The sequence below is a fragment of the Zeugodacus cucurbitae genome, chromosome 4, assembly GCF_028554725.1.
Source record: "Zeugodacus cucurbitae isolate PBARC_wt_2022May chromosome 4, idZeuCucr1.2, whole genome shotgun sequence".
NCBI lineage: Eukaryota > Metazoa > Arthropoda > Insecta > Diptera > Tephritidae > Zeugodacus > Zeugodacus cucurbitae.
Genome location: NC_071669.1, coordinates 23,916,092 through 23,939,393, shown reverse-complemented (window position 1 = coordinate 23,939,393; position 23,302 = coordinate 23,916,092). Strand labels below are relative to the sequence as shown.

General features: G+C 34.2%; 1 protein-coding gene and 1 long non-coding RNA gene across 3 annotated transcripts; one reads left to right on the top strand and one right to left on the bottom strand.

Annotated features, from left to right (window-relative positions):
• Positions 1-13,175: 13,175 nt before the first annotated feature.
• Positions 13,176-17,659, bottom strand: LOC105214772 (ornithine aminotransferase, mitochondrial). The gene is made up of 6 exons (XM_011188381.3): positions 17,507-17,659; positions 17,072-17,400; positions 14,538-14,706; positions 14,330-14,470; positions 13,744-14,248; positions 13,176-13,667 (listed from the first exon to the last, which is right to left on the bottom strand). Exons 2-6 carry the CDS (start codon positions 17,377-17,379, stop codon positions 13,507-13,509), a joined length of 1,284 nt encoding a protein of 427 aa, XP_011186683.2. The 5' UTR covers positions 17,380-17,400; positions 17,507-17,659; the 3' UTR covers positions 13,176-13,506.
• A 152-nt stretch (positions 17,660-17,811) lies between these two features.
• Positions 17,812-22,630, top strand: LOC105214771 (uncharacterized). Of its 2 annotated transcripts, none has more exons than XR_008470868.1 (7): positions 17,812-19,882; positions 19,951-20,217; positions 20,296-20,436; positions 20,494-21,727; positions 21,807-22,060; positions 22,127-22,196; positions 22,336-22,630. It is a non-coding gene; the product is annotated as an uncharacterized LOC105214771 (long non-coding RNA). The 2 variants fall into 2 exon arrangements; XR_008470867.1 differs by having other exon boundaries at positions 20,278-20,436.
• Positions 22,631-23,302: the final 672 nt, after the last annotated feature.

The window sequence follows — 23,302 nt, the reverse complement described above, 5'->3', positions numbered from 1 at the left end:
GTTAAAATAAGATAATTGCCTAAAAATAATTTCTCTCATAAGAGTTATATAATATGTACATATATGAACTTTGGCTGTCAGTCGTTGTCAGTCTATAATTCTGCGATATTTTTGTGTGCAACATTTTTCTTCTTTAAATAAACTGCAAAATATAATAAAAGTCTGAAATAAGCTTTGTATGTCGTCTCTTACTGCTATAGTTCCACAACCAGCATTCGCGAGGTGAGGCGTATGAGCAATATTTATAGGCTTGACCACAATGTGATATTTAAATACATATTCAAAGCCGGATCGGTCTGGCTTCGCACTGGTTTAAACAAACTTTTCAAAAGTTATAAGTTTTTACACACTCTCCCATACATATGTATGTATGTACTTTGCCGTTTCTTGTGTGGGTTCATTTAAAAAAAAAAGTAAAATGAGGAAAATTCGAATATGAAATTATATTTTATTTGAGCTAAAACCTGATTAGAACCTCTAGCCTTTGGTGTCCGTTGTCTTTCTTTCTGATTATGAAGGCGTTGGGAAAGCTCACAGTCCGACGCCCTAGTGCGAGCTTGTAAAATTCTAATATAGTGTTCTTCAAGCCGATGCACACTCGTTGGGATGCTTTGAAATTTTGTTCAGCAAGCAGCTGCGAGCGCTCGTTACACCCCAACCCATCAAACCAGCCTCAGGTCAATGTAGCCATTCCAGCTGACGTTCCTATGTCCGAAGATCATAAAAATAATAAACCAATGAATTCAGCTTCTCCGAAATAAGTTTTTTTTATCCCAAAAACAACATAACGCCAATTAGACTTCCATCACTATGCTCATGGTCAAAATCTAAGCATGTTTTTTGGGCATATCCAAGAGGTAAATTTTCCTTTAGTTTTAATATTATAACCCATTAAACAGAAGATAAGCTCGCTTGAGCGCCCACCTTTGCCCTGATCTGAACGGACGGTTGAAATTGCTCAACTATCAGCAACGGAAAATACTTTATTATTACTGTCTTTATTACTTCAGCCGTACCCTCACTTATCACATAAATAATTGTATTTAATTTTTTGACTTCTGACGATTTTTATATACATACGTAGATTCTACGATAAGAGGTAACTTTTGCGGCAATCAGCTTTAAGAAGTGTTTTTGTCCTTTATGTTGCTATTTTTTTAAATGAATCACATCATGCTAATGTAGTGTATTAAATAACATTACAATTTACTGCATAATCAAATCATTTTTTCCTGAATTCCTTACAAAGTCTAAAAAAGTATCTCCCCTGGCTTGTTCCTTGCTACTTTTTTTTTAACTTTCGAACGATACATTTATTTTTTGTATGAGATGCGAAACCTAAACTAAGTTCAATCGGAAGTAAAATAATTAAAAATATTATTATATTGTTAAATAAAAAACAAAACTATTTAATTAATTTCATATAATTTTTAAAATTAACTTTTGTTCCGATTTTTTTATGTATCTACCCTGCCAAATTTTGTACGACATAAATTCAGAGACGGTCGCATTGAAAAACGTGCTCAAGAGCATACATATATCAGCCTGAAGTTAATAATACTAATCGCGAAATACGTTTGAGCGCTGTAGTTTTTTAGTTATTGAGGCCCGATCGTGCGGTGTACTGGATTCGCAAACTGATTTTGTCTCTCCCCTGGCAATTCATATAACGTATACTATTAATTTAATTTATTTGCCTTCATTGTACTAAATTATTAATACTGTGATAATTAAAGTGAAATAAACAATTAACTCAAAAAATAATTCAGCCAATTAAATTTTTCATGAAAATGTCGTCCTGGCAAAATAACTTCCTGGGGAGAGAGTTAGAGACCAGGGTAGATACTATTCATCATAACACCCGGACCGAAAGTCTTGAGCTGCTTGAGTCTTGACACTTTCTTGCGTGAACTTCTGAACATGATCCCTTGCCCACCTCCAGCCATCACCAGCATCAAAGTAATTGTTAAGACTAGCTGTGTCAAATATTTCTTACCGCTGGTGGGGGAAAATAAATGATAGTCTAGCCTTATTGAGAAATTATTTCATTCTAGTTTTATTTTGGTTTTTTACTTACTTATATACAAATTTTAGAATTATCTTAAGAACTAATTATATGTGGATGTGTGTATGTCTATATGTATATTTTATATGTTGCACGATAAAGGGTTATTTCAAATGCACACAAGCAATTGCCCAAATGTATTTTTATAACCAATAGGTTATCTTGTGCATACATATAAATATGTTTGTTTATTAATAGTTGAGTGCATGCGTGTTGCATATAGATGCATGCGTGCCTCATATAAATGTATGTGTGTTGCATGTATGCGTGCAACATATAATGTATGCTTGTTGCATATTAATGCATATATGTTTATGTGTTTATTTATGTATACAAATTTATGTTTTATATGTAGCTCCTCGGATTTGCTAAGGCATAAAAGAATGCATGTTCAATGTTATTTGAACAGTAATGAAAAATATTAGCCTCGAAATCCAACGCAGAATCGCTCTTACCAACAGGTGCTACTTTGGACTGAGTGGACATTTGAATATTAAAGTCCTCTCTCGATCCACAACCAAACCAAATGATGGCGCGATGAGCTATACGACGATACTGGCATAGTTCAGAGAATAAAAAGACAGAAGCTACGCTGGCTAGGTCATGTTGTTCGAATGGACGAAAGCGCTTCAGCTTGGAAAGTGTTTGATGCAGTAGCCGCTGGTGGAAGCCGAGGAACAGTAAGCCCTCAATTCCGTTGAAAAAACCAGGTAAAAAGTGACCTGATTTTTATTGGTATTTCCTATTGGCGCCAAACAGCAAAAGGAGGGATGACTATATATATGTATGTATATATAAATAAGACCAGGTTGGCCAGACTCTGCCCATGCCTTCTTTTGAAAGGGCAGAGGATGTATTACTTCTTTAAAGAAGTCAGTAAATGTGTTTGAAAGATCTTAAGATTTTATATTTACTATTTGTTTCGTTTATTTATGATAAAGGGTGAATTTATTGATTTGTTATTTTTATACTCTCGCAACAAAGTTGCTAAAGAGAGTATTATAGTTTTGTTCACATAACGGTTGTTTGTAACACCCAAAATTAAACGAGTTAGATATAGGGTTATATATACCAAAGTGATCAGGGTGAAGAGTGGAGTTCAAATCCGAATGTCTGTCTGTCCGTCCGTCCGTCCGTCCGTCTGTGCAAGCTGTAACTTGCAAGTATGAAACTTGGCACACTTATTTCTTGGCACCATAGGAAGGTTGCTTTCGAAAATGAGCAAAATCGGACCACTGCCACGCCCACAAAATGGCGAAAACCGAAAACACATAAAGTGACATAACTAAGCCATAAATAAAGCTATGGCAATAAAATTTGGTATGAAGGATCGCACTATGAAGGGGCATAAATAGGTTTTTTGTACATATCTCGGAAACCAATAGAGCAATATAAACCAAATTTTCTGCAGTCGTGTTTTTTAGCCACTTCTTAATACATTCCAAAAATGAAAGAAATCGGATGATTACCACGCCCACCCCCCATACAAAGGTTAGGTTGAAAATTACTAAAAGTGGGTTAACTCACTAACGAAAAATGTCAGAAACACTAAATTTTACATAAGGAATGGCAGATGGAAGCTGCACTCAGATTTTTTTACAAAATGGAAAATGGGCGTGGCGTCGCCCACTTATGGGTCAAAAACCATATCTCAGGAACTACTCGACCGATTTCAATGAAACTTGGTTTGTAATAGTTTCCTTACATCCGAATGATATGTTGTGAAAATAGGCCAAATCGCTTCATAACCACGCCTACTTCCTATATACCAGAACTTTGAAGACAATCTGAATCGTTTACATTACAATATATAAAGTAAGTACTAGTGAAGATATCGGTGCAGAACTTTGCACAAATACTACGTTTATAGTGGGCAGCCTCATTCTAAAAATCACCGAAATCGTACCATAGGTTGTCAAGGCCCCATATATCGAACACGAGGACCTCGGTGCTTCTAACCTAATATTATGGTTTCCAACTTTCAATGGACTTTATATAATATATATGACGAATATGTGGGTCAAATTGTGTATTATATAATATAAATAAAGTTAAATAAATAAATTGCGAGAATATAAAATGTTCGGTTACACCCGAACTTAGCCCTTCCTTACTTGTTATTTTATGGTTTATTCATTTAGGAAAGAGAGTACCTTTAATTTGTAATACTATTTTAAATTTATTTTTTGCATTTGGTAAAATAATTTTCTACAATAAACTTTACGTCTCTCCCCTGTCCGATGTACTTGCCCTGGTCGTCGAAAAAGTAATAAAATATGTATAAAGTGAATTGCCCTTAAGTGAATTTTCATGAAAAAAATCCAAAGTTTTTCTTTGGCCGTATTCTCTATGCAATTGAAACCTCTTATCGTAGAATCACCCATATATCAGTTAACGAAAGCTGTAACTCTTCTAAGCTTCGGATAACCATTTCTCTTCAACTGATAGCAAATTTCTTTTACCCGTATTAAATTAAATAGAGAGCATTTGAGCAATACAAAAAATTTGGTGTCAAGAAATGTGCAATCTCCGAAGAAAATTAGAAGACAAATTGGATGTGCTAACCTGATGACCAAAATAGAAAAACCATATAACGTGACATTTTTTATGGCTTGCTCTTTTAATCAGATACTCTTCATACATAAATAAAAAAATATCAAAGTAGTTTTAAGTTAAAAACAAAAAAATCAGAAGCAATTATATTAGTCAGGTGTGCTAACCTGATGACGCACAGTGTATTTAAGAATGCTGATTATAGAAGTATGCACCTATGCAATGTTTTGATTGAGAAAATTTCAGTTTAGACTCTTCATTATCTCTGTTGGAATTAGTGATGAGCGATATTGCTATTTTTAAATCACTGTGATTTCAGTGATTGCTACTTTTAAATCACTGTGATTTTTTATTGCTATTGCGATCACAACAAAAAAAAAACGAATTTATGAGAATTTGTACTCCAATTTTTTTCTTTTTAATTTTGTACATATTAATTTTTATTAATTTTAACAATATCCAAAATTTACCTGCTTTTGTAATCACTATTAACTAATTAATACATTTTGGGTACATTTAACTGCTTTTGTAATCACCGTATCCAAAATTATCGAAATCACAACTAAAATTTCTACTGTGACCACTGAACAGTGATTGCTACTTTCGAACTGATATTGTTACTAAACAGTGATTGCTCCTTTCGAACTAATACTGGTACTGAACAGTGATTGCTACTTTCGAACTGCTATTGCTACAGTGATCGAATTAGAATCACTGAACTGCTTTTGCTACAGTGATCGAATTAGAATTACTGAACACCTATATGTACTGTGATCGAACAAAAGCACTGAACTTCTCTATAGCTACTGTGATCGAACTCAAACTACTTAACTGCAATAGCGATTTTAAATCACTGATACTTTTCAATCACAGTGAAAAAATCACCGGTAGTGAAATATCGCTCATCACTAGTTGGAATGATTGTCGTGGATAGTTTTCTACATATTTTATCATGTGGATGGCTGTAAATGTCTCTTACAGCAAAATTGTCTTGTTTAGTTAGAGAGGAAAAAGTGTTTTGTTATCAGTTGCATGGCATATTGTTGACTATCAACAAGTAAGGAAGGGCTAAGGGTGTTCAGGTGTAACTAAACATTTTATACTCTCATAATTTATCTATTTAATGTTATTAAGATAACACACATTTTGACCCACATGTTTGATATAAAGTCCACTAGAATAGCGATATTGTTATATATAATTTCCACTAAGCTACATACATTACATCCAAGGTTTCACGTTCTCTTAATTTTGCCAAGATATTTTACATACTAACCGATATATACGGTATAAAGACCACCGGAAGTTTAAAAATCCAAATATGGTGGTAGTATATGGGGGCTAGACGAAATTTTGGTCTGATTTTACCCATTTTTGCACAGACGCACACCGTTTGATGAGACATATATCCTTTGAATTTTTTTACTGATATTTACTGAATTCGATTACTGATATTTTCAATAAAAAATTAGCCGCAAACTTCCAGGTCCTCATGTTCGATATCTGGGGCCTTGAAAAGTTATAGTCCGATTTCGGTTATTCGATTCGGTTATTTTTATACGAGCTATGCCATACTAGAAATAAAGTATTTGTGCAATGTTTCGTTCCGATATCTTCACTGCTGCTTAACTTATATATTGTAAAATGAACGAATCAGATGGACGTCAAAATTGTGGTATATGGGAAGTAAACGTGGTTGTTAACTGATTTCACTCATTTAGAGCTATTTCAAGCTATAGAATTTGGATGTCAAGGAAATGTTATGAATATAATTTCACTGAAACTGGTAGAGTTGTTCTGAAATATGATTTTTACCCATAAGTGGGCGAAGCCATGCAAATATCAAGTTTTGTATATAAAATTTTAGTGCCGCCCTTCCGTACCATCTTCGCCATGAAATTTAATGTTTCTGGTGTTTTTTCTTACTAAATTAATATTATACTTTCTTTGCAACGTGTTGCGAGATTATAATAATGCGTACAGAAATATCGATCAAAATCCGAGAATTGTGTGACTAAAGAAATTATCAAAGCAATTTCTCTCCTCATCCTAATCATTTCAAACAACTTTTTGATATTTTTTAATATTTTGAATCTTTTTACAAAAACGAGTTTATTTTAAGTAAATTTCCGCAAAATTTTATCCTAACATTCCCGCCATTATATTATAGTATGTGAGTACTAAGCAACCGTAGCGCAAGCAATTCAAATGCTAAAGTTGTGTGTAACCGAAGAGCAATACTCATAACCACAAAATGTTTCTTTTTATCATCTCGCAAATTTATTTCACCATAAGCATATTATCTTATAATAAGCTAAAGTGGCACGACGATTTTCGGGCGCAAATTATACCACATAAAGTGCTGAAAATTACAAAAATAATATTGCACTCTCTCCTTTACCGTTTTCTACCACTTGCGCGAAATGAAGATTGGATGAAAATAATGAAACATTTGGCGGGAAATAGCTGACATGCCAAATGAGCTACAATTCAAGTAACATTGGAGATGTGTGGGTTGGGAGATACAAGAAGAGAATAGTATTTAACGAAAGGAATTGTAGCTTAAGAGGTTTCAAAGATGTAGAGGGTTCAATTAGCTGAATTACTGAATTGTGGCTTAAGAGGGTTTCAAAGAGAGGTTCCATAAGCTTAGGGTAGGGAATAGTAAATTATTAATCAATTTGCTGTGTTTGTTCTCATGGGCAGTTACTTGAATACTACTACTTTTAGTAAATACCTGATAACCACATAAACGTCAATTTCATAAGTCAAGAACCACGATTTGGATTATGGACAATGTTTTCTTCAGAGCCTAAGTAATAGAGTACCCTCAACACGGAAAAAATAATTATTTTTTTCACTCATGACTTTCCTTTCTTTCTCGAAACTAAAACAACCGAATGTAGCGCCTCAGATAACTTCCAGCAAACCTTGTTGAGTATCTCGTAAAAATATAATTACCAAAAGGCAGTGATATTGCGCATTTTGTGGTATTCTTCAAACGTTTCCCACCCCCCACAGCAGCCAGCAGCCAGCGCCATCAGGCATATTAGCATAACAAAAAGCGGACAATTCAAGGGAAAAATCACCGTTTTAGTTGCACCGTTGTGACTCCAAGAAAGCTAGAGCAAACTGAATGCTGCCACTTACATAGTTCATTCAGCCACCCCTCATTTTGTGGCACACTCATTGCCCCGATCATCCCTGTTGAAAAACAGCAAAAATGCTTCGTTTTTTATTGTTTACGCACGGTATCTGTTAAGTACACAGTTAAGACAAAAATACTTGTAATAATTCTGTCAGCTTATATTCAACACTTTGTTGGGTTTCTCTCTTGTTGTTGTAGTGTTTGTAATATGTTTTTATGATGCTGCGGTTGTTACTTGCCCTTCTTTTTTTTAAAACCATGCAATCATTGCACAATTTGATGTTCACGTTTTTTTGGGGGGGTCTACGGGTTTGCGAGTCTAAATTTATGCGCGTAAGAGAGTGCTGGGATTTTCGCACATCATGTGTGCATTAATAGGACCGAGCAATTTGTGTTCTACATATTTAAGCATGTATTTAAACACATGTAGTATGTATGTACATACATATGTATAGATACAAATTGGGCCATTGAATTACCAAGTTCCACTGCATTCCCAACCACCAGCCGAAAGTGATTTACTCGCACTTGCAGGCACAGTGGCTGCTAAGCAGGATGTGTCAGTGTGGACTAAGAGTCTCATCTGTGCGAAGGGTGGCAGTAATCAGCGCGCTAAGCTGCTGCATAAATTTAAGTTCTACATATGAGTGAGTTTTTCTGCCTAAGCTTTTAATAATAACTAACAAATCGAAAATTACTGTTACATGCTTTTTTGCAAAAATGTTCGATTATTGTATTGTATGAAGAAGGTTGTAAATTATATCAGGCTTGGAATAAGCCTTCTCAATATCTCATATAAGGTTCTATCCAGCGTACTATGTGAAAGAAAGACTAAAGCCCACCGTCAACCAACTGATTTGACCTAATCAGTGCAGCTTAAGACAAGGAAAATCTAAAACTGTGGGGAAAGACCCGTTAAAAAGAGGACGACACACACACCATCTCTTTGTTGATTATAAAAGCTGCCTTCGATAGCACGAAAAGGATCTGCCTATGCGACACCAAAAGCTCTGTCAGGATCGGGGAGTACTTCACCGAGCCGTTCGATACAAAACGTGGTTTCAGGGTGACTCATTATCGTGTGATTTTTTAAATCTGATTCTGCTTTGAAAGTGTTCAATACAGTACGGATGTAGAGGAAGATGAAGACATCCACTCCCTTGATAGACTGGATGAAGAAGAACTTGTCTGTACTTGGCATCAGCAATTGGCACCAACCAGCGCTGTTGTTAATTCGGCTATATTCACATAAGAACTCGCGTGGAGACTCTTCGTACAAATGAAAAATGGGCCGATATTGCCTGCCTTGATGAGCACAACTCAAATGACGACTTTTTAGTACTCTTTTTCAATATTAATCTTCTAATGTTTTAGCAAATAGGCATAACAAGGCATGTAAGGCGTAAAATCATCGCCTTATTGGGACGAAATGGTGGATCTATTAAAAAGAAATCCCTATATTTCAAAGAGATGCTTATCGTTGCATAAATGCTTATCAGTATTTGTGATTGAATTTTTTGGTCGATACTGGCCGATGTCGATGTCATGGGTCTGACTCAACCAATATCTTCATAGAGTCAAGACATTCAGTTTTTATTACAAACTAGTGGATGGTTCTTTAAATTGAAAACTTTGTGTAAGCTTTCTATATCAACTGAATGTAAATCACGAACTGTGTATTTATCTACATACAGACAGTATTTCGCACACTGACTTCTTCGGTCAATTGAAAATGGGGGTTGTTTTCCCATTGTAGTACTGCCACCTGCTTTCCTCTTATTTCTGCGTAATGTATTTGTATAAATACAATCAATTGAAATCAATACAGCTAATTTTGAGGGGGAGCCAAAAATTGCCGGAAGCAAATTTGTTGAAATGTTGTTGAAAGTAATTTGGCAATTTAAGGTGATAAAGTCGAGACAAGTTGACACGAAGTAACTCAGGTGTACGCAGGAGTGCACAAGTGCGGTAGTTAAATTGAAGACCTACACTCAATTTGAGGTAGATTATGGCGTACGTGCTGTGAATATTTTAATTATTCGAGGAGTAATAATTCCAGGCAAACCGAAAGTGGCACTTTAATAAATATTTTTTTTGTGAAAATTTCAATATATTTAGAATTTGTTTAATTATAATATACAAAAAATTTGAAAAAAATCGTACATTTTAAGACATGTTCTAATAGTGAAAGAAATTGTTTTTTTTTTTTATTTCAGCGTTTTTTTCCATTTTATGGCTTTTATTTAATTCAACTTGCTGACTTGTATAAGTTTTAATTAAGCTGCTGCTACGAACCTAAATAAATAATGCAGTTTATTTTCACAATCTTATCTTTAAAGTTATAAAAAAGCAAACTAGAAAGGAATAAATCTGTAACGAATGCAACTTTTAACACTTTCCGCTATTTTATAACAACGGGAAGTGTGAAATGTACCGCTATATGCACAAATGGTGAGCTGGAGAGTACGGAATTACACGCACAATAAGAAAGAGAAAATAAAAAAGAAATGTTATTCAGCGTTTTTTTACAGAAATTTATTTCATTCAACAGTTTTTGGCTTATCAACATACGCCATCGCCCTTTCGCATTATCACCAACTTTTACCAACTCCTACAATTGCAAGCAGTAGTGTGTCGTGTGTGCGAATGGCCATCAAATGGACATTACGCTCTACAAGTCCACAAGGTGCTTAGCACTGCGTCGGCGGTTGGGGATGCTGCACACCGAGGGTGCCATAATCTTATGGTTTTATCGCCACTTGTTTGAACTTTTGTTGTCCGACAAGATGTCTTTATTAAAATATAAAAAAGGCGAAGCATAAAAAATGCCAACAAATCGTTGCTGTCCTTTTTTTTTTGTTTTTTGCCTTGCCACACATTTGGTGGAGATTTTCACCCAAAAGCGGGCAGATTTTCTCCTTTGATTATATTAAACAGTTGCAGTTTGAAGTAGTCTAGTCTTTGTCGACCCGACGTCGTCGTCATCTTATCGTCATCTTCAACATAATTAAATAAAGCGTTAAAATTAAAAAAGGAAGTGCTGCGCCGGAAACCAGACGTGATTTTCTACTTTAACGGCATGCTTTGAGCTGATGAAATTCCAATGAATGTGTTGGCGTTTTCTTTACATCAGCAGAGTAAAAAGTTAATTTTAGGTCTCACTCGGCTGCGCTTTATGTTGAGCATTGCCCGCCGTTGGTTTGATAGGCGTGAAAGCGGCAAGTTATGTAGTTATGCACAAAATTAGAGCAATGCTATTTAGAGCCGTTACTAAAATACTCTTATATACTTATTTATATGCATCCCAGGGAAGCTTGAATCGACTTTCAACATGAAAATCACAAGAAAAACAGATATAAGTTTGGGAAACGAACTGTCATATTTTCATAGTAATTGTAAAAGCCCTCTTAAAAAAGTAATAGGTCGAAAATGTCGGCACAATTTTTAACATTCATGCACAACAACAAATTATAATAGTTTTGATCCCATAATAAACTCATCACTCCTTCTTATGCGATGATCACAGTTACTAGGTCCAGAATTTCTCTATGGAGTACAAAAGTTCGTCTGATCAAATGTTGATAATATTCACGAGTTATACGTGACCACGAATAGATACTTTTGAGCAAAACATACAAGGCTTTGTAAACCTTTTCTTGGGAATTCTGTCTTACGGAGTAGGCTCTAAACCCAGAGCTCAACAGTTACTACATTGAATATACTGATTATATATAATTTCTTTGCATTAAGTCAAATCGTATCCCACTGTGGACACATAAATTCTTCTTATTTTAGACTTCAGTGAAGCCTTATATCAAAAAAAGTGGTTCTATTAAGCCTTCATCTCAAGGACTCAATAGGAATACACTTTTTAACGCGCTTAAGATCTATCCAGGATGTACGAATATAAATATAAGGGTCTTAAAACTCAGCTAGTTCTAGACTAACATTTTAATGTACCCCAATGCAAGACACAATATTCATAGGATTCTCCGGAATTTGAATGGACTTGCTAATTTAAGGTTAAATATTATATTTTCAAAGTATTTCATCAATATGATATATACATGGTACCGGTCATATAGACATAAAATGAAATGAAGAGGTGGATGAAGATGCAGCTGGCAGCAGCCTTAAGTATAAGGCAATGAATGTTAGGAGAACACTTCTTGGAATACTTGCAACACGAATCGTATCACAAAATTAGTATGGGGTAATTTTGACAGTGAACGGACCAAAAACATTCTACTTTTGAATAAAAGAGAACTAAACAGCGCTACCTTAAAGAGGTCATCTGCAGAGACTTGGTATAGTAGAATCGGCAGAATGCAAGGCATGCGTGGAGGATCATAAGACGATAGAACATTATTCGTAAAATACCCAGACTTCAGTCGGTTAAGAAGGGATACCTTCCACAGCTCCCACTACCTCAACCTAAGGGAAATTGGGCAATGACAGTAGGAGCAAGGGAACCGTAACAGCTTTGCGTTTTTATTGGGCCAGGGGTATTCAGCACTAACTTAATTTTCCAGTGGTGTTATTTTTTATGCGTTTTCTGGCTTCTGACAAAATTCATCCCATTCTTTTCCAATGTTATCAATTTCAGTGAATGATACTAAAGACTGATTGACTGACTGATGGATGACTGATTGATTTGATTAGATTAGCAACAATATCAATCCACAGAGACTCTGCTGGCTAGCAAACGATAAGTGAGTGCAATGAGCTTACATATACTATATACTTATGAACCATTTCTGAAGGTTAGGTTTCACACTTTTTGTCAGCACTGCCCTTTATATTCTCAAGATGTGGGAAATAATTCTCGGCGTCAACGTTCACCTCAGAAAAAAACATAAATGTCTTTATTTAATCAACTTTTTTGTTTGAGTAACCTTCAACATCTCGTCTCGGTCTTTTATATTTTTTAATTAAAACGTTAAAATCGCTAATTATTTGCTTCACCGTGTGGTCTCACATCGCAATGGAAACGCTTTGTGTGATTTTCATAATGTCGTTCCCAAGTCTTTGCATTATTAGATTTTTTAATTTCTTTCGCCGCGTTTTCAACCATTTTTTATATGGTTTTTAATGTTTTTATTGAAGCTGGTCTATGGCCTGGGCGTTTAATGTTTATCTTTATGGTTTAGGGCGCTGGTAGTTGACATCTACCATCTTCAGTCAATATTATACTTCCGTTAACGTTTGCACTGTTATTTCTGGCATTCAAACGGTTCTTCTTTACATTCACTGACGGACATTGACACTTTAAGTGCGCGAATGGGGGCGGGGGATGTATTTTTTATTGCCTTCACCAGATTTGACACACTTTAGTCAATTGTGCGCGTGAGTTGTTTGTCGGCTCTTCCTGGCGGGTGGTTAACATCAAAAGATTAAAACAGTCAATGATTTTTTCTTTACTTAGTGTTTTATATATTTATTGAAGCGCGAAAAAGGTTGAGCAGTCTGTATTTCACAACATGAGATATTTCAAATATTTGCTTTAAATTTCATTTAATTACATTTGGCGTTTAACATGACACCTTACACTAAGTTGAGCTTTCAAAGCAATGGAGCAAATAGAAAAAAGTTGTTTTTTAACAATTAAATAATTAAACTAAATCTTAATAGAATCCACTAAATCTCACACATTCACGTGCCATAAATGCTGCGCTTACAAAACTAAAATTTCGGCCGCCTTTATAGAAACCGCATTTGAAGAAATCTTCTCGAGAGCTACTTAAAAGTTCAGTATTGTCTTCTTGATGATTTCGGCGCACTCACGTGTCTGTTCTTCGGTAATGACCAGTGGTGGTGCGAAGCGAATGATGTCGCCATGTGTGGGCTTGGCAAGTAGCCCATTATCACGCAATTTCAGACATATTTCCCAAGCATCGAATTCTGACAAATAATAAATATTGAGATTATTTCAATGCTAAACTTATTTTCCAAGTCATATAACAACTAAAACACTCACTTTTGTTTATAACGATAGCATTGAGCAGACCTTTGCCGCGCACGATGCTCACAATATCCTTCGGCAGTGTGTTGAGTTCGCTGCGCAGTAAATTTCCCATTTTTTCGGCGTTCTCCGCCAGACGCTCTTCCAGCAGCACTTCTAAGGCGGTGATCGCTACTTTGCAACCCAAAGGATTGCCACCGTATGTTGAGCCATGACGACCGGGTTGTATGCATTCCATGACTGGTTCATCAGCCAAAACAGCTGAGACGGGATATAGACCACCCGATAGTGCTTTACCCAAAATCAAGATGTCGGGTTTAACATCTTCGTAATCGACGGCTAGCATGCGTCCGGTACGCGCCAGCCCTGTTTGCACTTCATCGGCAATCCATAGTACATTATATTTTGTGCAGAGCTCACGTACTTTCTTCAAATAACCAGCATCGGGTACGACCACACCGGCTTCACCTTGTATGGGTTCAACCATGAATGCACAAACATTGGGATCTTGTAGCGCTTTCTGCAGAATTGTTAGTATTAAATTTAAATTTACTCTTAAATATATAGACTATGATATATAGACTATGATATGATAACCCACCTCTAAAGCTTCTGTATTGTTGTATTTGACAATTTCGAAACCTGGCATATAAGGTCCAAAGTTTTCATAACTCAATGGATCTGTTGATGCTGAAATAGCAGACAAAGTGCGTCCCCAGAAATTATTCTCAGCAAAGAGTATCTAAAAAATTGTTATATGTATGTTATAGCTTGTTTAAGTATTTAGTGTGTGTGTTTCTAATACTAACCTTAGCTTGGTTGTCTGGCACTTGTTTCTTCATGTATGCCCAGGCACGTGCGATTTTGCAAGCGGTTTCTCCACCTTCGACACCTGTGTTCATTGGCAATACTTTGTCATAATTGAAGAGTCTTGTTATGTATTCTTCATATTCGCCAAGTACATCTGAGTAGAAGGCTCTGAAAGTAATATAATAAGTTTAATAGAAATTAAAATTATTTAATAAATATAACGTATGTAGATGGTTTTATAGAAGTTCGATATCAGAAAAAGTAAGAAATTGTTTAACTCATTTTGATATATGAATATTTCCGATCTTTTGAAACACGTCCTTTAAAGAATGTGGTTCGCGCGCTTCGCTCAACACCATCACCCATCTTGAAACCCAACATTCACTATTGGATAATATTCGACCATATTTCTTCAAAAATGATGCCGGTATGAACGTGACCGTAACCAGTCGAAATTCTCGAACGAGACAGATTCGCGGCCATCATTTGAAAGAGATAATCTTTAAAAAAATAAATGCCAAAGAATGTTCCTTTGATAAACATTCTATATAAAGCTTTTAAATACCGTAAGGTATGTGGTTTCCAACATTAAGTTTATTTTAAGCAACCTTCTAGGTTTGAACGTTCAAAATATCAAAAAATATGTATATATATCGCCATATCTTCACTAGTAACCTTAATGCTTAATTTAGCTTAAGTTAACTTAAGCTATTTTGACATTTTAAGGAGATGTATAATTATTAAATTTAGAGTGCTAACATCTTAATTACTCATAATAAGAAGTATTTTAAGTAATTCAGTTATTAAAAACGCATTCATTAAATTGCGAATATTACCATTAAAACTGGTTCATACTGCTATTTGCTTTGAATTTAGTAAGAACTTAAGTTTATACCTACTGATAATATTGACACACTATTAATGAATGTATTTCCGAAACATTATATATTACTTTTCCTTATCAACTTTATATTTAATCAAATCGTAAATAAACACATTAAGAATCCAACGCAAATCACATGCTAAAATAAATAAATATTGAATTTAGTATTAAAAATAGCTTTCGGAACACGATTCTCAGTGAAAAATAGATGTTGCGAATTGAAGATAACAGGTCTAATCTTTCTAATTGCGGCACTTGTGCTCGAGTCAATTAAAATACTAATTGTTGATAGCGCGTTTTTAATAGTTATATGTATGCTTGGTTTGACAACAAACCACAATTTCGTTATAGGAAAATTTTGTTTTCACACTTGAAAACTTAAGTATCTACGGTTTCAGCAAATAGCAATACCAATATGAATGATAATGATTGATCTAAGAGACGGTTAACCTAGTAATAACAATAAAATTTATTTATTTGGCCAATATAGTAGCAAAAATAACGACTGATCCCCAATTGTAATATATTAAGCATTTTAAATTTTTCGACATTAAATTTGACAGGTCGAAAATTATTTAAATCGGATGAATGTTTTGAATCTTTTAATTTTATACATTCTTATTCCTAATCATGTGCGATCCATACTTAAACGTTTCATAGAAATACTCATGCTGATTAGGTGATTAGAAAGCTTGTCCGCTTAGCAATGGAAGCTTAACCTATAATATTTCTATGTAAGTACGTATTTAGTTTAAAATACGTCTTTGAAATAACTCGTGCGTACAAAACTTTGGGGTTATCAGTTATCCAATACACAAATAGCTCAAATGGAGCAGAAATCCGTACATAGATTACATGAATAACTATATTCTAATATATGTATGTATGTATGTATGCAATACATAAATAATGTAAATAATGAAAATTTTATATTAATTTATTTTGTTTAGTTATTGTTTTTTTATGCTAAAACACTTAAACATTATAGAGGCTTATGAACCACGCTATTTCAATAGGCCTTGGTTCAGGCTGGTTTGGTAGTACTTGAAGCGGAGACTCAGTATTTGAATTCTAACTTGAGGAATGCTATAGTTGAATTTAATTTTAATTTTAAAGATACTGGAACTTTTATGAACTTACTAATTTTATATAAAATGTGAAAAATATGTTTAATTAATTAAGTAACTGCAAGAAATCCTTACTTTAGTAATGTCTAGTTGAATTGAATTTTTATTTTAAAGAAACTTGAATATATACAGTTGAACTTTCTTAACTCGAAGTTCTTCATAACTCGAACTCTTGAATTGGCAATAGAAGTTAAATTTCATAGAAATTACCTTCCATAACACGAATTCTCTCTACCTCGAAGTTTTTTTGAGGTTTACAGACATACGAGTCAGGGAAGTTCAACTGTCAAATAAAACATTGGAACTTTTGCTAATCTACAGCATTTATAATTTTATGTTTGCCACCATTAGTTAGTTTTTTTCCACACACTAAGTAAAAGAAGAAAGTCAAACTTAATTTGAAGTCACTTTAAAGAATTCTTATTTCAATCACCGTACACAAATGTATAAAAAATTTGAATTTTATGCGCCCGAACACACTGCGACTGTCACTTCTGACAGCAATAAATACGTATTTACTCACCTGGATGTCAGCGTTAACTTCTTCGCTTGTTCTGTTAGAGTATTTACGATTTTTGGATGACAATGGCCTTGATTGACAGCCGAATAGGCACTTAAAAAGTCGAAATAACGTTTACCCTCCACATCCCAGACGAAAATACCCTCGCCACGTGTCAAAGCCACCGGTAGGGGGTGATAATTGTGTGCGCCGTATTTGTTTTCACGGTCAAAAACTTGCTGTGATGTGACTTTTTGAGCGGTCTGCTGGAGCTTTTGTTGTTGGGCGCTCATGTAGCGCACTGCCATGTTCGTGGTTAATTTGGAGAACATATTGTATGCAATGAAAATGCTCTAAAATTGAGAATTGAAAAGTATTTATTAATTAGTTCAGAATTGGTATTGATTACTGCACTAATTAAAATTGCAGAAATTTGTAAATGAAATACTTGCTACTCACTGTCTAACAAATGAAGAAATTGCGTTGATTTTCGTGTGTATCTGTGTATATTATTATAATTTTTCCAAGTTCCGCTATAGTACTTTGCGCCAGCGCTTCTACCATATGACTGAATCGGATCAGCTTTTGAATATTCGCTTATCGCTCTGCACTGGACTACTTTTTATATTGACTTCAATTTGGCGTTCTCTCGCTTGTGTTGCGCTATTGTTTTTGTTATTCATTCACGTTTTTTGATTATTTCGCACACTTTATGACAAGTGATAATAAAAATTACTTATTGTTTTTTTCGCACTCACTTGCTGCCGGGCCTCTTTTTCATTCCCCCTGCCGCTTGTATATCACACAATTTGTTTTGTTATTCTGCAGCGCACACAAGCTTTTTTCTTGCTCTCATTAATGTTCTGTGTTGGCATGTGATTTAATTTTTTTCAGCACAAGCTTCATTTATCTCTAAGCAAATACGTTTAATAACAATAATGCTGCTAAAAATAGCCACCCAAAGACCTCTTCAGTGCGATTCTAATTTACGCGTCTCAGTAGCTGTTTCTGCAAATTTTTTGTTATCAATTAAGGCTGTTATTTTGAAATCAACTTGAGAAAACTTTCCATTGACCGAACGAAAATCTTCAATTGTGTTTGTTTGTATGTGCTGTATATGCATAACATACATATAGCACTGTACGCTGATCAGTGCATGTTATCACAAGTCAAATTGTACAGTACTGTACAGTACTTAATTCTTGTTATAGCTATACATATTTTTAAACTTTAAAAGATGATGAAATTTAAGATTCACATATTAAATGAGGATGCTTCAGAGCATCGAATTTGTCTTTGTTTTGTTGTTGTTGTAGTGGCATAAAGTATGCTGGCGACTTGACTGTTTTCGAACTTATAATATGTTTCGTCGGTTCTGGTTACATAGGATCAACTTTTTTCATATCGAATTAATTCTAACCAAAACATAAGTAATGTTAAATAGGGTATATCTGATAGCAATTTAATTTTCTATCACTGTACTGTTTCTTTTCTTGTCCGTTTTGTTAAATTTTCACATTCAGCAATTCAAATTGAATTATTTCAAGCGCATACAAGTGAGTCCGCAATTTTCCATAATTTTCCTGCTTCAAATTCAAATCGTTGTTATATTTTAAACAAGTAAGGAAGGGCTAAGTTCGGGTGTCATCGAACATTTTGTACTTTCGCAATTTATTTATTTCATTTTATTAATATAACATACAATTAGACTCACATATTCGTCCATTGAAAGTTTGAAAACTCTAATGGACTCTAATAATGGGTATATGGGAGCTAAGGGTAGTTATGACCCGATTTCACTCATTTTTGGCACGGAGACATATTATTAGAAGAAACAAATCTCCTCTGAATTTCTTCAAGTTATCTGAGAGACTTACTTATATTTTCGGTAAAAAATTAATTCGAATTGCATACTTATGGTCCGATTTCGCCGATTTTTAGAAGGGCGATGCCACACTATGCAGAATTTGTGCAAAGTTCTGTACCGATATCTTCATTAGTGCTTACTTTATATATTGTAAAGTAAACGATTCAGATCGTCTTCAAAATTCTGGTATATGGGAAGCAGGCGTGGTTGTGAATCGATTTGGTGTATATGCATAACATATAATAGAGATACTTAGTAGGGGCGGGCCAAGTACATCCAAATATGCCTCTTCATTGTGCGATCCTTTGTACCAAATTTTACTCTCATAACTTTATTTATGGCTTTGTTGTGGCTTTATGTGTTTTAGGTTTTCGCCATTTTGTGGGCGTAGCAGTGGACCGGGTGTTACAAACAACCGTTATGTGAACAAAACTGTTATACTATCCAAGCAACTTTGTTGCGAGAGTATAATTACATTTTATTTGGTGAAAATCTTATACACTCATATAAAATCGTCAATTGCCAAAGGGCAGAGAAAATAACTATTTAAAATTGGCTTAATCGGTGTTCAAGGATCTTAATAAATAAATTCATAGAATGTCTCGAAAAAATCTTTTACCAATTTCATGATAAGACAATATCAAAAACGTGGCTTTACTTTTTCCTAAATAAGCAAAAACAACCCAGATTTAGCAGTACACGAAAGGACTAAGGATACCCCGACATTGGGTCGACCATGGTTCTTTTTTTTAAAGCGCTGTCGAAGGTCACCAATTCATAAAGAATTCTAACAAAAACTATGAAGAGAGTATATCAAATGAAACTTCATTTTCTATAACGTATTATATATCATTACAGTAGAATCCCGATTATTCGAACAACGATTATACGAATTCATTCGTCTCGGCGGTATTTGTCAGTTTAAAAATGTTTTGACGACACAACGAGTCATATTCCTATAAGGTTTGGTAAGGAATCGCAAACGTTACAAAGTTAATTTAATTAACTCTATGTAATTCTTCAATTGATTTTAAAGAAATAACAGAAGCAATGACTGCCTTTTTTGAAGGGTGCGATGAAGGGAATATTAAGGAGTGACTGAACTGCGTTAATGATGACAATGGGTTACTAATATACTACTAAACCGAAAATTATGTCGTACTTATAGAACTTTTTTACCTACTACGAAAATAGCACACGGATGATGGAAAGGGGCTTGTCGTACGCGATCATTGATGTCAAGAGTGAAAGACACTTGGTTCCATAATATTAAAATAACTCTGCCTCAAGTGGTTTATTTAATGTAAGTATACATATGTACATATGTATCGCATGCGAAGGTGCGAAAATAAAGTTTTATCAGGGATCAATTTTTATCCAGCGCTACCTCATACGACTGGTATAATTACTACCGAAAAGAGGTAGTATAGTAGGTCAACAAGTAGCGGAAGGTAAAATTGGAGTTCATTGTGAAATTGTTCAATAGATGGGAGTGAATTCGGGAAACGTAAATTCAACAAAGGTACTAATAAATATGTTATTGAATATGTTCCATACGTACTTTCCTATTTTTTTTTAGGAAGATGATTGGAAGGCCACTGTGAGGAGACGACTGAATATCCAGTCATTGGACAATTTAACGGTTCCTCATTAAATATAATTTTATAATTACCTAGATCCATTTGTAAAATTAGTCAAGTAATAAAACAAAACAAAATTTCACATTTTAAACTTTAAACGCGAGTACCTCGAAAACTATAAGTTTGCTGCGGCTATTATTAATAAATATTTTTAATCTGAAAAAACTCATCTATCCGACCATGCCCATTTTATCATTCGTGGGATAATATACTAAACCTGAAAATCGTGTATAAACGATGATAAAACTGTGACGAAAGTTTAGAGAATATACATTTTGAAAAGGGGCCTATCCGGTGTGGACGAATGTTCAAAGAATCTGTAATATATTCATAGAATGCATCGAATAAATCTGCTTCCAGTTCCATGATCGGAATATTTCAGAAACGGATTATAGCAGAATTCATATGTTATTGAGTATTGTTATCAGCATGATCTTATTTTCATGTTCATATTCGGATTATATGTACATATGTTAATAATATTTACCATATGCCCATTTGTATTAAGAATATTGTTTATATCGCCGTCATATACTTACCGATTAATGTGCGGTTTTCAAATTGTCAAATGACGCTCAATTGACTTTAGTCTTCGATGCGTTCATAAAATTAGACCCAAAGAGTCGAGAAAGAAAACAATGAACACATCAGTTTAATATTTATACTCCCGAAGTAAATTAAATCAGCCGTTCTGGCCTTGAATGATTCAAATTACAAAAACTTGTGATTTCCAATTGTGGAGACATTTCACAACAATGTGTTTGACAAACACAATTTTTCTTTTATTTTGAGGTTGCTTAGTTTGTTCGAAAACTATAGCGACTACAACTGTATGTTATGACTAAAATTTCATTCAGGCAGGCTCTGTAATTTACTTTCGAGTGAATTTCAAGCAAATTCATTTTCCGTCTGACAATTGGAGTTCTGTGTTTCACTTTCACTAGTTAATTTTCACATTTTTTTTTAAATGAATTCCTTGTGGAAATGGAAGTTCTGAAAATAATTGTTAATTGTCAAATGGAAAACATAAGAATGCAGATCAAGATGAAATAATCGATTCATGGAAGCTCAGAGAGACATCGCCGGAGGCGTCACAAAGACGACGGGAATAAAGGCCAGCCAAAGGAGATTAGTTTTGGAAGGACGGAAAAAGATATTTCTGGCTGGAAAAAGGTAAATACTAAAAATGTTCAGTATGTATTTTTCTGGTAAAAACATCAGCATTTTTTTGATGGTATTTCAATAAATACAGCTAAAAATTATAAGAAACCTGGGAGAAAGCTTATAGATTAAAGCTTTTCAAAATATTTTGTCTAAATGACTGTTAAAAATAAATTAATAAAATGGAAAATATTAATAGAAACACGCGAAGTTTGGGGACAAAATATTGGAAAACTGCGAGGATCTTTCAATAAAATAATGTTTTGAAAAATATGTGCGCGCAGCTCGAGAACGAGCACAGTATATGTTTGACCACGGTGGAGATAATTTAACCAAGAAATATAGGTATGTAAATAACAACTAATTTACTAAAAAATGCAAATGTAATAAATGTAAATGAAATCTTCGCAGGCAAGAAAAACGAAAAATTGTAGACGGGGTTCTCCGTCAAAGTGGGGTTATATGTACATATATAAATAAGGTATTGGGCAGTTTCAAAACAAGTAATTTAATTGAAGTCATGGAACAGTAATTCTAAAGTACTCATTATTTTAAATAAAGAATTTATAAAATTTACAATTTAAAATACTAGAATTTATAAAATGTTCCTAATTTTTTAGAGACCAAATCATATCAGGAGAAATGGAGGTGGTAAGTCAACATTCACCAGGCAAATCAATATACATATGTATGTATACGGAACCATCGTTCAAGAATCGCCCGATCAACCATCAACTAGTGATATTTGTAGAAGACCACAAAGAAGAAGATTGTTATTTTGAACTAATGAAGTACGAACAAAAAATGATGTAACATTGTTTGGACAAATCGCTAGAAAATTAAAATAAAGTTATAAAATTACTCGAAGAAAATAATATGTTACTTTCCGCTTTAATAAATAAAAAAAATTGAAAACAGTTGTACTATCTTGTAATAAAATAATTCATTATTGCGTGCTTTTAGATGGTCGAATGCGTTCTCAACAACACGGAGGCCAGAAGATAACTTTTTATTGAATATTTTTTCACTTTCTGTTTGGTCAACCGAAAATGGTTCCAAATAAACTTGCATCCGTTCTGTATTCTGCTGATGAAGCTAACGAATAAAGTCCTATAGCAATTCGCTTTTTCAACGAAATAGCATTGCGCCAACGGGTGTCTGCTGTCTTTAAATTTTTTCATCCCTCAATCAAATATTGAAACTTGAACGATCAACTCGTAGGAACATCGATCTTCCAGAAAGTTGGTTTCTTCATCTGTGAAACATTTGGAGTTATATTTTAAGATTTGCAAGCATTTTGTATAGCTTACATATTCCAGAAACGCCTACATTTGCCATACATTTTTTTCAAAAACGACAGGATCTTGTACCGTTTTATTTTATGGTGAGCTTGTAAGGCACACTGTAACTACTTTTGTTTTTTGTGGAGACAGTGCATGATTTTTGCATTATTTGCAATAATATAACTTTTTTTATTGTTTATAATTTTTTGAAATATCTACAGCCCTATTCTGTGCACTTGACAAAATAACAAAAGAGTTTAAAATTTATTCAGATTTTTATCAAGTATGAACTTTTTTGGTATTC